At 55.2% G+C, this 13,967-nt stretch overlaps 4 protein-coding genes across 4 annotated transcripts; 2 read left to right on the forward strand and 2 right to left on the reverse strand.

Annotated features, from left to right (window-relative positions):
- Window positions 1–84: 84 nt before the first annotated feature.
- SPBR_04788 (uncharacterized protein) lies at window positions 85–2,109 on the reverse strand (the record flags this gene model as incomplete). Its single annotated transcript, XM_040763065.1, has 1 exon — window positions 85–2,109. The coding sequence occupies one exon, from the start codon at window positions 2,107–2,109 to the stop codon at window positions 85–87; it is 2,025 nt and encodes a 674-aa protein (XP_040615674.1).
- A 4,766-nt stretch (window positions 2,110–6,875) lies between these two features.
- SPBR_08936 (uncharacterized protein) lies at window positions 6,876–8,035 on the forward strand (the record flags this gene model as incomplete). The annotated part of the gene is made up of 2 exons (XM_040767062.1): window positions 6,876–7,789; window positions 7,855–8,035. The coding sequence occupies 2 exons, from the start codon at window positions 6,876–6,878 to the stop codon at window positions 8,033–8,035; spliced, it is 1,095 nt and encodes a 364-aa protein (XP_040615675.1).
- A 227-nt stretch (window positions 8,036–8,262) lies between these two features.
- On the forward strand, window positions 8,263–9,854 carry SPBR_04932 (uncharacterized protein; the record flags this gene model as incomplete). Its single annotated transcript, XM_040763209.1, has 2 exons — window positions 8,263–8,274; window positions 8,436–9,854. The coding sequence occupies 2 exons, from the start codon at window positions 8,263–8,265 to the stop codon at window positions 9,852–9,854; spliced, it is 1,431 nt and encodes a 476-aa protein (XP_040615676.1).
- A 557-nt stretch (window positions 9,855–10,411) lies between these two features.
- SPBR_04637 (phosphatidylinositol 3-kinase) lies at window positions 10,412–13,411 on the reverse strand (the record flags this gene model as incomplete). Its single annotated transcript, XM_040762914.1, has 1 exon — window positions 10,412–13,411. One exon carries the CDS (start codon window positions 13,409–13,411, stop codon window positions 10,412–10,414), a length of 3,000 nt encoding a protein of 999 aa, XP_040615677.1.
- Window positions 13,412–13,967: the final 556 nt, after the last annotated feature.

The following is a 13,967-nucleotide window of genomic DNA, read 5'->3' on the forward strand; positions in this document are numbered from 1 at the left end:
GAGAGAATCAATAACCAAATTGTACCCAAACGTACGGAACAAAAACGCTGCAAATAAAAATTGAAAAATGCAATTTTATGAGGACTACGCCTCCGGTATCTCCTTGGAGACCTGCTCCGGCTTGGCGGCTTCCTCGCGCGCGACGGCCGCAGCCACCTCGTGCTCCTGGCTGGCCAGCGTCGATTCGACAGTTGTGCTGTAGCTGGGTTTTGAGGGCTCCGCGGCGGCGTACACCGGCTGCTCTGGCGCACTGTAGTGGCCGCTGCTATCAGGGAATGGCGTTCCGGGATTGGCGAGCGCCGTGCCAGCGTGTGAATGTTGCTGCTTCTCGGCATCGCCCGAGGCTGCATACGTCGGTTGGGCGGGCGCCTGGTAGCCGGCCTCGACGTCGTCCTGCCGCTTGTTGGTGGCGTTGGCACTTGTGCCCCAGTTGGCCCACGGAAGGCGGCGCTCGCCGACCAACGGAAGACGCATCTGCACCTGCCAGGTAGCCTCGTCGTACATGGTCAGGTCGGCGTCTGGGTACTTTTCGTAAATGTTCTTTTGGAGCTCGAGAATGTCAAGCGTGTTGACGCTGGCCAGAGGTGTAAACTTGAGCACGAAAAACACCAGCAGCCAAGACGCGAACGCGACAACAGGGATGATAATCGCGGCGCGCACCGAGATTGTAGACACATCGCTGCTCCAAACGACAAACTCATCGGCACCAGACAGCGGCTCGTTATTGTCGCCATAGATCATATTACCAGCGGCGGTCTTGGAGCCCAGGTACGATGAGGCCAGGGTAGTGTCGGTCAGCGTGTTGGCGGTGGCAATGAACGCGGCCAGGACCAGGCGCTGGAGATCCGAGAAGGCTGACGAGCTGCCGGCATCAAAGATGGTGCCAAGCGCCAACGTACTAGACTGCAGCGCGCCCAAGCCGAGCTCCGTACCAATGCTCTCGATACGTGGAGCGCCCAGGTAGCGTGCAAAGATCAGCTGCAAGGCCAGGGGCAGGTCCAGTCCGGGCAGAGCCGTGTTGTTGAGGCCGATTACGGAGCTGTTGGCGCCGTTAAAGGACCAGACATTCGACTCCCAGCAAGACAGAACAGGGCGGCCGGGCTGCACAATGTAGTCCGTATCAGCCAGAAACGAGTCCTGCTGCTCGCTCGAGCCCGTGTAATAAAGCGCATCGGTGCCAGGAGTGAAACTGACACGGTCCACCGACGAGATGAATGCAGCGTATGTCGTGTTGCCAATGCCCGGGCCATCTTCACCCGTGTAGAAGAACGCAGTAGGACTAGGCCCGTCGTAGAGGGAGAGCGAGATGTGGCCGTTGGCGGCGGCATCGCCCATGATGGCATATGTATCGTTGGTGTAGCCAGAGGAGTTGTCGCTGGAAACGAGCCAGCCGTATTCGGTGCGGCACGAGCCTTGAACATTCAACTGCAGAGTGGACTGGTGCTGCAGGCCAAAGTCATAGCCTGTGACGTAATAGCTGTAGTCGATCTCCTGGATGGGCTCAAACGTGGCGGTGGTGCCAATGTCTCGCTGTGAGATGGTGACGCGCTCAGCAACGTCGCTGGCGGCCACCAGGGCGCCGCCGACGGCACGCAGAGCGGCCGGCACGTCGAGCGAGAAGAGCTGGGCAGTAGCCGAGTCGGAGGTGCCGGAGTTGGGGGGAACAACAATGGAGTCGATGTTGACGGGCGCGGCAGTGTCGATGAAAATGTAGGGCGGGATGATGATGGACAGCACGGTCTCAGCAACCCAGCAGCCGACAATGATGCCAATGGCCGGGTAAACCCACCAGCGCTTCCAATGGGAGGCTTGCTTTTGCATGAGACTCAAGAGCGAGTCGGACATGGAAGCACGCTTGTTCCAGAGGTTGGACGACAGCGAACCAAGCTCGTGGTTGTGCCGCATGATGTAGAAGAAGCCCAGCGCAAAGCAGATGCACCATACGTTAACGATCATGGCCGTGACCATAATTGTGTAGGCGGAGCTGAGCTGGTCGGCGACGTAGCTGGGAACGGAAATGGCAAGGCGTTGGCCGCCGTCAATGGGCATTGTGAACTGGTGCCATAACCGGTACGTGGACGCCAGCTGTGGCGCGGAAGAGTAGACCATTTCGACGACCAAGGGTGGTGAAGATGAGAGAACGACAGAGGGATGAGGAGAAGTGAGGCAAACGGAATAGTGTGAATATGTAGATTCCAATGAGAGGAGGATAACAACAGGACGCAGAAGGAACAATCGAGGGAGCAATCGGTGCCCAGGAGGCACAACCCGGCCGATAACCTCGATCAACAAGTCGATCACGGATGACGATCTAGGTTGGGAGAAGAGTAGGAGTTTGGAGAAGAGAGGAAAGCAGATGACAGAGCTTGAGAAGGATAGAAGAAGAGCAGCTGAGCCAAGACGAAGCGAAATGGCGTTGCAGCGTTGTCTAGCAGAAGCGTCAAGGCCGATGACTTGTCATTGAATGTTTCGTTGCAAAATGTCACGACGAAGAAGCTAGGCCAGTTTTGTAGACAACATTCACATGGTTAAAATAGGGGTAGCTATTTGGAGATGTAGGAAGCTAAGTGTGGCGAGTATGAAAAGACAGAAAGCGCGAGCAAAAGTGCCTAGAATAAAAAGAGTAGGAAAGGGAAGGAGTCTTGGCGCCTCCGGACGGAGCATTGTTATGCAGGGCAGCTACGATCGGGACTGAAGCGACCAGTGTGGAAGGGGTGGCAGTTCTCCCCACCAAAAAAAAGAAAGAAAGAAAGTGCGAGGCACATATGACCGGCATGTACTTCGTACGAAAAAGCTGTATTGGAGAGGAACGCTGAGAAGGATCGAGGCCATTCTCAGTAGCACAGAATAATGCTCGAATAGCAAGGTTAGGAAACTTGGCATCGGTTCTCTCCCTAGGGAACGGACGAACATGTCGAACATCTTGTGGATTGCCAACTGGGCCTCCTCAATGCATCGTTTCCCTGGAACCGTTGTCTACCAGTTCACCAGCCGACCTCTTCCCTTATTTTGACTACCTCCACAGGCCATCTCTGCCCCAGCTTTCTGTCTTATACGCAATACTCGAATGGAGATATTTTAATGAGGACCTGTAAACAGGCAGCTGTCAAATATCTTCAAGCATCATATGTCCCGTCTAAGAACACTTGGACAGGGTGCAGTCAATAGCTTCACGGAGCGCCCGCATTATGAAGAAACATTGTCTTGGTCACATGTTCCCCTTCCCCTTCTCCCATCTTTCGTCTTTTCCATCTCTCATGTTCGAGGTTGTAAGCTGCACTCTCCCCAACTCGCTTGCCTGTCTCTGCTTTGCACCCTCTCGCAATCTCGCAATCTCGCAGTCTCGCAGTCTCCTCCCAGCTCCCCCTTCTCATGGATTTTCCATTTCATTTGTTTACTACCGGCAGGACCCTCTCACTAGTGGCCGTTAGGGGCGGCGACTTGCACTCATTTGGGCGAACCAACGCTGAGACACGGCCGACAACTCAGACCGCCTACTTGACGCTACCTAGTCGATTGCGCTCTTTGTCGTGCTCCCTATTCTATTCCAATGTTCCTAGGAGAGGCATGCATGTCGTCGTCGCCAACTAGTCAATACATATACGAATGTATGTTGTATATGCGACGTAATTACTACGTGTCTAGACTCGACAAGGCCGGTCTAGGCCACTCCCGTCTCTTTTCCTGTTCTGGGTGCCAATATTCCTTTTCTTCCATGTGCGTGCTCGTGCTCGTGTCGTGCCACTCCATCTCTTGTTGCCGCTGCCACGAGCCTTTGTTTTGTCGGAAACTGGCTGCCGATCTTTTTCTTTTCACGATGGAAAACTTGCATGCTTCAACGCATGTCATATTACAGGGGTCCCCATGCCCTTACAATGTGCTGTGTCGTTCAGACACCTCTTTCGCCGAAGATCATGTCCATCTTTCGTCCTAAGCTGCCTTTGCGGCTCTGTTTTGTGGCTTTCCTGATTTTTTGTTCTTGGTTTTTTGCGTCTTACTTTTCTTCTTCCCCACCACCCCAACCCCCCCATCCTGCAGGTCGTCACGTATCCCTTGCAGTGCAGCTCACTCGTTATGTTCTCGTTGATTCCGTCACCTGGAACACCCGGCATGGCTTTTGCTGCTTCCGTGTCCAATCGTGGACTCTGCGTGTCTGCCCACCTCGCCGTCGTCGTCATGGTGTCGTATCCGAATTATTTTTCTGTACGTGGCTTGAGAGGAGGATGTGCCTACGACATCCAGAATCACAAAATAGATTCTGTCTAGAATGTCCCGGAAGAGTTTAGCTCCCCAATATTTTGTCCATCGGTTTGGCGCCGCATGCAAGCTGATGTCCTTCCAAACAGAGCGGTAGAGTCGCATTGGTGGGACCCTTCCAGCCCCCAGATAAAACATCGTACAGCGCACTTGTGGTCGGTCGCCATCCAGTTTTGAAGTAATAAGACGGGACGGCAAGCCAGTAGGAAGAACCCGACGACCTGGGCGGGACTACCGTGCTGGTAGGTGAGCTGCCTGGTGAGTATCTTGGCGAACTTGGGGCTCTGACGCCTTCGCACGTTTGGGGCGCACCACCTCTAAGATACCATGTGCCATGCCGTGCATTATCGACTTGAACTGTCAGAAGAACAAGCGCCCGCATGGACCTCATTGGCGTCGGGGACGATGTTTGTGTCGAGCTAGGAAACGAGACGGGACAGAAACAAGTGTCTCGATTAGGAAAAGGGCCAAGTGAGGAGGAGGAGCAAACTCTCCGTTGCGATGTAAGTGTGCTCCAGCGCAAGACATTATAGAGAGACGGCGAAAAGACAAGAGGCACGACGAAACTAAAACGTGACAAAGAAGCGAAAAGAACAGAAGCGAGAAGGCGAGCCCTTGTGATTGACACTGAATATGAGCAGGTTCGGAAGCTAGAAAACAGAGAGGAGAGACAGTGTCCAGCCTCCCCGTCCGGATTGGCCCCAGCTCTGAAGAAATTCAGACATTGTGACGGGACCACAAAGAGAAACAGGGAAATCTCCAGAGTGGTCACCAAGGCTGCCAACGATAAAAAAATGACAACTCACAGATCAGCTCTGTCCAACCCGCTCAGCTAGAATCTCGCAAGTGGGCAACGGCACCATTGCCTTTTGCAGGAGAGTCGACATGCACGTCAGGCGGGCCATCTTCTCCGCCACCGGTTCTTCTCTGTAGAGAGTGTCGTTCATTTGCCGAAGGTTTTCGTTTTTTGACACAGGTCGCACCACGTTCTACCCGGTTGTCTTAATGCTTCTCTCTATTCTGCTCGCTTTCTTCTCTTATTATCTCTCTCTCTCTTTTAGTATTCTCTCCGCTTGCCGTTCGCGGATTGTTTTCTTCGCTCAATCCACCAAAGCAATGTCGTAATGGGTTGTAACCTTGCGAACTACTAAACATACCCGAGCTGAGAACTCAATGTTACCTTGAATACAGAAGTACTCCGTACACAATATGATCTGCCAGATATGCAGTCATGGGTGGAACACATAGCCTGTCAAGCTGCGCAAGTCGCATTCTCTACCCACGGCCAGCAAGCAATGAAAGGTCCCCAGTCAGATGTAAAGAAAACTTTTTCTTTGTATTTGTGATCCGGTCCGATCCAGAACCTTGTCTCTCAAGAAAGACACGCTCGTACGGTAGTGTCTTGGTATGCACAAAAAATGGAAGGAAAAGAAAAGAAACTCCAGGGATGGTGCACCGTAGGCTGTACATTTGCTCGCTTTCTCTATTACCTCTGCTCACCTCCATGATCGTCCGAGGTCGGGGACAATCGAATCTGCACTTCGTCTCCCAAGAGAACACGCCGTCTTCAGCGACGTAGCAATCCTATATTTTGCCAATAATGTAGACGAAATGAGAACAGTGCTCCGGGTCTCCGTTCTTTTTGGTCTTCTTGGTCGTCCATCACGCTGTCGTTTGTTTGGTAGCAGAGAAGAAACTGGTGCTATTACTAGTCGTAAATATTGTGTCTCTTTTGGACATCCCGGCCACGGCCCCTCCTTGGCCACACTGGAGCTGCCGCTAGCTGTCTGTTTTCCATGTGCTTCTTTTCTTTCTGTTCTTCTTTTGGCCCATTCTGCCACCCTTTTGATAACTTCCCATCTCTTCCCTTTTTGCCTGCACTCCTGGTAGTACCATTCTTGTGGCCGTTTCCACCAGCCGCCTTTCTCTCGCTTGCCTCTCGTACAATTACGAATCCCCACAGGTTGCCCATCGCCAGTTCACAAGTCAAGCTTTTTTTGAATTGCTTCACATATCACCTTGACAACACTGCAAATCATTTCATAAGTAAAATGCAGCGTTAGAACAGAAGGATCCAGAGGCTACTCTATTGCTCCTTCCGTTCTTACAAGTCAGTCATAGTATTTGGTGCTGCCGAACCAGGATCAATATTAGCACAGTATCGTTTATCGGCCATCGTCCAACCGACCTTTGCGCCTTCCTCCATTTCGTTACTCAGGTACCTGCAGCAGGATCGACCGACAAAAAACATCTCTCCCAAAAAGGTAACTGCAAGGAGGGCAGGAAAGTTCCGTTATCCTCGTCGTTCAGAAAAATCCGAGAAGTTTCTCTTCCGTTTCTTTCTTTCTTTGTCCAATTTGTCGTGTGCCTTTATTTACTTTTCCTCCTATTGAGTTCTTTCGGCCCATCCCTGTCGATATCAACAAACAACACCACACTCACAGTAAGAGAGGACTCTGTTCTACTCTTTACCTCCTTTCCCCATTGTTTACACCTTGAGAGGCCTAGACAGACTATGCATTTCGCTGCCTCGTCGTGAGACTTCTTTCTCTCTCAGTGTCGTCCTTACTTCCCCCCTCCCTCCTCTTCCTCCCCATCCTACACACACACACCAGAGAATGTGGCTATCACGGCCGCCAATCCGGCGTATAGCAACTTTGGCTGCCCTTGTTGCCTCGCTGCCGGCTACCTCTGCCTGGCCGACCTTTCCCTTTCTTCATCCTCGCGAACTAATCGGTGGCTTGGCCGACGACGTCGCCACGGACGTCGCAAGCAATGTGGTCGGCGTTGAAACCACAGCCGGGAACAACGACGCGGGTACCTATGCACCAGCACCGACACCTGCAACTGCACCCACCCATATCAACCTATACACTCCAGCGCCGACACCTGCCGCCGACCCAGCTGAAGCCACCGTCAGCGTCGGTGGAGGAAACACGCATCTGTCGGCAGGGATCGGTGTGCTGGACGGTGTGCAGTTGGGGTCCAACAACCTGAACCCCGGCTTCAACGTACTATGCTCAACCTTCACAATCTTCACTGCTGTCACCGTCACCACCGTCTGGACCGAGACAATTCTCGTTTCCACAGCCTGCCCAACGTCACCAGCGAAAACGACAACGTCTCCGGGAACGGGCATCACCGTCACCGTGCTGGACATCGAGCTAGGTATCAGCGGGCTCACGGCGACGGCTGAAGCTGAAGTCGCTGCGAAGCGCCGGCGCTGGGGTATGCCGCGCCTGCCGCTGTTCAATTGGCAAACAACAGGTACGGTGTCCGGTCTTGGATATACCACAGAAACTGAGCGTACCCTTACGACAGCATCGCAGCCAAGCAGCCCCGTGCCTTTGAGCAGTTCGGTGGACAGCATGAGTAGCAGTGGCACGACAGCTCCGCTCTCATTATCAGCTGGTCCTCCGACTCCATCTACACCGGCCTGGACTTCGCATAGCACAGGACATGCTTGCGAGACCAACTCGACGACTGTATTGACTTCTACGTTTATCTCGTTTGACCCAGTGGTCACTTCGGAGTGCATCACTCTGATTGCGACGACATCCACCACGCTTCCGACTTCGACAACATTGTCGTCATCAGTCGAGCCTTCCTCGAGCAGTTTTACATTGACATCAAGTCCGCAAAAAAGCCCTTCGTCCTCGACCTCGTCCAAATCAACTACGGCGCCTCCGAATACCTCGTTGCCGAAGACAACATCAACTCCCAAGACTACGTCAACGCCCCAGAGATCTACAACACCCGAGACTACATCAACACCTAGGACGGTGTCTCCTCCCAACACTACGCCAACTCCTGAGAACAGTTCGACTCCCCAGGCGACTTCTTCTCCTAAGCCAACAACATCCCCAAAAACGACAACTTCTCCTAACCCTACCACACCAAATCCCACATCATCACCGAACCCTACGACTTCTCCCAACCCAACATCTCCTAACCCTACGACGAGCCCTAGCACCTCACCGAACACAACACCCAGGACGACTCCCAATGCGACTCCCAGTACTACGCCTAATACCTCGCCTAATATCTCACCTAATACCTCGCCTACCACGTCGCCAAACATCTCACCTAACTCCTCACCTAACTCCTCACCTAACTCCTCACCTAACACTTCTCCCAGCCCTGCCCCTGCTGCGTCGAAGACCTCGCCCGCATTCCAGGCTACCTCACAAGCGTCGAGTGCTGCGGCTGCTGCAGCACCTACGGCTAAAACTGCTACTAGCCCGGCTGTACCGAATGCTGTCTCCAACTCGCCAACAGGTTCTGCCCCGGGAAACAATGGTGGCACCGGTGGTAGCAACTCCGGTGGTGGCTCAGGAGACAGCTCAGGTGGCAGCACCGAGAGTGGGTCTGGAAGCGGTTCTAGCTCTGGTTCTGGTTCTGGCGCAAGCTCCGGGTCCGGATCAGGTTCCGGGTCCGGCTCAGGTTCAGGTTCCGGCTCAGGTTCAGGTTCCGGCTCAGGTTCAGGTTCCGGCTCAGGTTCTGGCTCCGGCTCCGGCTCCGGCTCCGGGTCGGGTGGCGGTGGTGCGGCGACACTATCTACAGCTGCCTCCTTGGATGATGCGCTGATATTTGCAGGCTGTGGCAACTTCTTGGATTTTCTCAAGTCCGACCCTGATCTCTGGGCACTGTACAGCTCTGCGTCTGTACAGACCATCTTTGCTGTTGGCGACAAATACTTCAACGGCACTATGCCCACTTCACAAACCCCAGCAGTCAACCTGCACCGTCGCACGCTCTCGCCCGCTGACGTGCAAAGAGCCCAGCTGGCGGCCGGAAAGGAAGAGACGAATCTCGCACGTCTGCGCGCGATCCCTGGTGCCACAATCTCGACCAACGACGCGGCCGCTGATCTCCATGGCTCGACCCAGGTGGTAGTGTCCGATTACCGCCGGCTCAACGCCCAAAACTCCCTCCACGCCCGCGACAACAGTTCGGTCAGCACCAACACGACTTCAACCAACGCCACTGTCATCCTCTACTCGGGCCTTGGCGAATCCGTCTCGCTCTACAACCCCGACATCTACTATGCCGGTGGTGTCATCCAGGTGCTTGACGGGTTCTTCACCATTCCGGCCACGCTGTCGCAGACAGACGATATCCTGGGCTACTCCCAGTTTGCCAACCTCGTTGACACGGCCGGCCTCACGGATACTCTTGACAACACCTCGTCCATCACTGTCTTTGTGCCAAACAACGCCGCTGTGCAGTCGGCGCAGCTATCGGCATCACTATCGGCTTCGGACATCCAGAATATTGTTGAGGACCATGTTGTGGTCGCACTTGACAATGACACTGTCGGTTATCTGCCGAATCTCAGTGACGGGCAGGTGCTGACAACCAAGAATGGCAAGAAGCTGTCCATTACCGTCGACGGTAACAACAACTACTATGTCAACGGCGTGCTCATCACCACATCCAACATCGTCCTGACCAATGGTGTGGTCCACATTGTCGATGATATTCTCGTGGCGTCAGCGTCCTCGGCCGCCGGCTGGTCGCTACAGCGCGGTGCCAACACGTACGTGGCCGTTGGTGTGGCCGTGTCCACCGTCATCTTTAGCCTTGTGGTCTTATAAAGAGGACTACACGGATTAAATTATCGCGTTTTTGCATTTACATTGTTGTGCTTTTGGCAAACTTACATTTAAAGCATGCATTGTGCTTGGACTGTTTATACCTGTTTATACCTTGTTTGCCGTTATTTGGTCGTCTGAAAAAAATCTATTCACGGCATTGAGCGTTTTTGATTCTCAACTTTGTTATGCATATCACGATGTATTTATGTAATGTACACACGGCCGTCCCGGCGGAAGAGGAGGGCGCAGCATAGAGACGCAATGATAATGAAAATTAAAAGAGAAGCGAGGACGGACATCTATGGTATAATTTGTTCCAAATTTCCGTTCAATAGCTATTTTGACTTGACTACTTACTTGTCTGTACTTACTTTTTCGACTTCAGATGTTCCCTCGAAAAAGCCCCGTATAGTTGATACGGTTTCTGATTTCACTTTAAGCTTCTTAGCCAGGAATAAATAGCCTCGTGTGTTGTCATAGCATCGTCATTGCGCTTATAGTCTACTGTATATACAGTGCCCAGCAACGCTTCTTTGATTCCCAAAACAAGAGCTCCTCTACGCCCGGAACGCTTGCACAAACTCGTGCAGCCGGTCAATGACCACAGGCACAATGGCATTGAGGTTGTCGTCAATGACCCGTTCAAAGTGCCGGATCGCGTCCTCCTCGTTGAGCTCCAAGTGGAACCGCTCCTGCACCTTGAGCACCGTCTTGTCCGGCTCCCACAGGATGTCGGGGATGTTGGCGTCCACCATCAGGCTGAACAGGTTCAGAATCAGGTTGCTCGACTTGCGCAGCGCCGTGTACGCCAAGAAGCAGTACTGCTTGAACTGCCGGTAGTGCTCCGATCCGCTGCCGCCCATGGCCTCGACCATTTCCTTGCTGAGCTTCATGGCCGGGGCAAACGGTTTGGGATCGCGGCCGAGGATGAAGCCGAAATCGGCATGGAAAAAGTGCCCGTCGGGCGCCAGCAGCAAGTTGTCCAGGTGCCGGTCGCCCACGCCCAGAATGTACGTCACCACACAGTAGCCGGCGCACGACTTGACAAACGTGTCGAGCGTCTCGCGGCGCAGGCCCAGCGGCGCATGGGCGTCCGGGTTGTTCTGCCGCAAGTAGGCCAGGGCCGCATTGGGCGCGCCCTTGTAGCGCGCCGCCAGGCTCTGGAAGCTGACGGAGGGCACGAACTGGGTCAGGCCCATGCGGTTGCTCGTGGCCAGGATCTTGTAGGGCGTCAGCTTGAGGTCGAGGTTCTCCTTTTGGAGCAGCTGGTCCATCAGCGTGATGATCTGGATCACCAGCTGGTCCTGCCGTAGGTCGTCGCCCATCTTGAACAGAATCGGGTACTTGCGGCCCTGCGTATCCCGGAAGGAGACCTTGATCGGGTGCAGCGACGACTTGAAGACGGCCACGTCGTCGGCGCTCACGCTCGTGACTTCGATGGCCGGGTCAAGGGGAAGAGGCAACGGCGGGTCGATCGTGACGAGCTCGTTCTTGAGATCCTGCACATAGTGGCGCACGCGCTCGACACGCCGTGCAATGGATTCGTGTGCCTCTTTGACCTCGCCGGCAATCTTGGCCATGACAGCGACCCACTCGGCCTGCCGCCGCAGCGTTTTTCGTGTCTCGGAGCCACCGGGCCGCAGCTCCAGCTCGGCCATGAAGTCGTAGGCCACCTTGCGGTAGACGGCGCGGTACTCGGCCGACTGTTCCACACTGTGGTCGTCGCACTCGACCATGAGGTACCAGTAAAAGTAGTTGCCCAGCATGAGATTGCCGGCCGCCCGTGTGATGAGGAAGCGGGCCAGGGACGAGTCGTGTATTATCGTGGCAGCAGCGGCCGCAAACTCGGCTTCTCGCCGGGTATGTCCGGTAGCAATCACTGTATTGTCGCCATTGTCACGCCCAGCAGCGGCCGCGGCCGCATCAGCTTCGGCCTCAGTGGTGGAAATGTGCTCAAATTTGAGGGCCTGCACCAGCTGCAGCAGATACAACAGCAGCTCGCTGTCACCCGACTTGCGCAGGCGCTCGACGGCGTAGGCACGCACCGCGCGGTGGTCAAACGTCGGGCCCAGCAGCTCCAGGGCGTCGTCGACGTCAATGTTGGTCCAGCGGCCCAATACTTGCACGGCCTGCTTCGCCTCGGCTGCGTCCTGCCAGTTGACCGACTTGACAAACTTGGTGACGGCCTTCTTCTCGCGCGTCAGGTGGTACCGGAACTTCCACACCAGGTCTTTTTCCTCAGACGACAGGGCCTGTGTTGGCGGGTACGATGTGATGACGTTGAGCTCGTCGCGCACCTTGGCGTTGGGCTTCAGGTCCTTGTCGAGCGTGCCGTGGCGGTGCTGGCTGCGCACGAGCCGGCGGTGCTTGCTCTCAGCCGGGTTGTCGCGGGCGCCGACTTCTGGGTCGTAGACGCGGACCAAGCGGCCACCCAGAGCAGAGTCACCGACAGCACCGTCGATTCCGGGCCCGAGGTGAACTTCCGGTGGTGGCTTGAGGACGATGCCAGATTGCGACGCCGACAGGTTTTGGAGGGAAGAGATGGGTGGTGGCGGGTACTCGTGATCGACGAAGACGACGGGAAAATCGAAGCGGGGGAACTCGACGTTGAGCAGGAATCGTGATGGGCCGGGCCGGCGGTTGGCGGTCCTGCCGTTGGCTTGACTACTTGGATCGTCGCCTGATGCTCCTCTTGCCGCTGCTCCCGTGTAAGCCTGCTTCACCTTTAGCGACGAGGCAGCGCTGCGCATAACGCGCTTCTCGAAGCCACGGAAGACCAGCTGGTCCAGCCATTCAACCCGGGGAATCTCGCCCATCTCGTGCTTCTTGAACAGCCGGTCCATCCGCTCGATCTCAACCTCGTCTGGATCTCGTAATGGCGATGCGTCGTCGCCGGTCCCATCGACACCATCATCCTCGCTGTCGATTCTATCAGCATCGTCGTCGTCTTCGTCGTTGTCGTGGACGGTGCCGTCATCGCTGCCGCCGCCGCTGTCCCGCTTTCGTACTTTTCTTGTCCGTCGTCGGCGGCGCACCGACAACTTGTCCGGAAACGCCGGTGTCGTCGAGTTGTCGTATCCATCTGCTTCGGCCAGGCGATGCACCAGGCACTTGTATCTACCCTTGTGCAGCTGGTTGTCCTTGTCGAAAAGTGGAATGGTCGTGCCGCCAAAGGGCACGGCGTGACCGGGACTCGCGGCGGTCCCCGAGCCCGAACCGGCGGGCGAGATGTCCCACACCGTCACGGCCACGGTCGCATTGGCCGGCAGTCCCGAGTAGCGGATGGGCAGACGCAGCCACTCGTTCCATTTGCGCTCAGACTTGAAGGGTCGGTAGGCGGTCTGGATGGGGACGGTCAAGGGCTTGGAGCCGGCCCAAACCTGGGCGGTTGCATAGAGATCGGAGCTGAAGCTGGTATTCGAGCCGACGTGCCGGATCTCGGGATGGGTGATGATCGTTGAGTCGAGAAAGGGCGTCTCGTCGCCTTCGAGGCTGACGATGCGGATGCTGACGGGCAGGTCCAGCGCCTCGGAGCTGGCAAACGAGAAGGGCTCCATCAGGCGGGGAAGTATTGCGTGTTGTCTTGAGCGGGTGGTGGCCGCTGGCTGGGGTTGTTGTGCTCCTCCTCTCGATCTCTTCTTCGTTGTGCGATTGATGGGAGTCGGCGAGGCTCTGAGCTTCGACAGTGAAGATAGGCAGCTAGCAGCTGTAAGGCACGGTGCGGCACTACAAGTACTGCTAGTGGGGCCTGGTGCTTAATACGACGTGCAACAGAGCAGCTTTGCGCTTATCGATGAAGTGTTACGTAATCTTGCAGACTGCCGACTTCCCCACCAATTTACCACACGCGGCACGCACGTCGCGCTGTATTTGTAGGGTCCTTTTAGGTACGCGTCGTTAGTTGACTAATAAGTAACGACAAAAGCGACAACGAAAAGGAAGACCCGGCAGCGGCGAGCCAGCTATGAACGACGGGCCAGCTTCTGGGCTCTAGCTTTAGCAAATGACGGAGACTTAAAAAGCGAATCAACACGACACCCAATAACAGACTTTCCGAGTACACATCTCGGCATGTCTTCGCGCCGTCAGTCAAGTACGGCAATAGCGACGCCC

Source organism: Sporothrix brasiliensis, assembly GCF_000820605.1.
Source record: "Sporothrix brasiliensis 5110 chromosome Unknown Cont21, whole genome shotgun sequence".
Lineage (NCBI taxonomy): Eukaryota > Fungi > Ascomycota > Sordariomycetes > Ophiostomatales > Ophiostomataceae > Sporothrix > Sporothrix brasiliensis.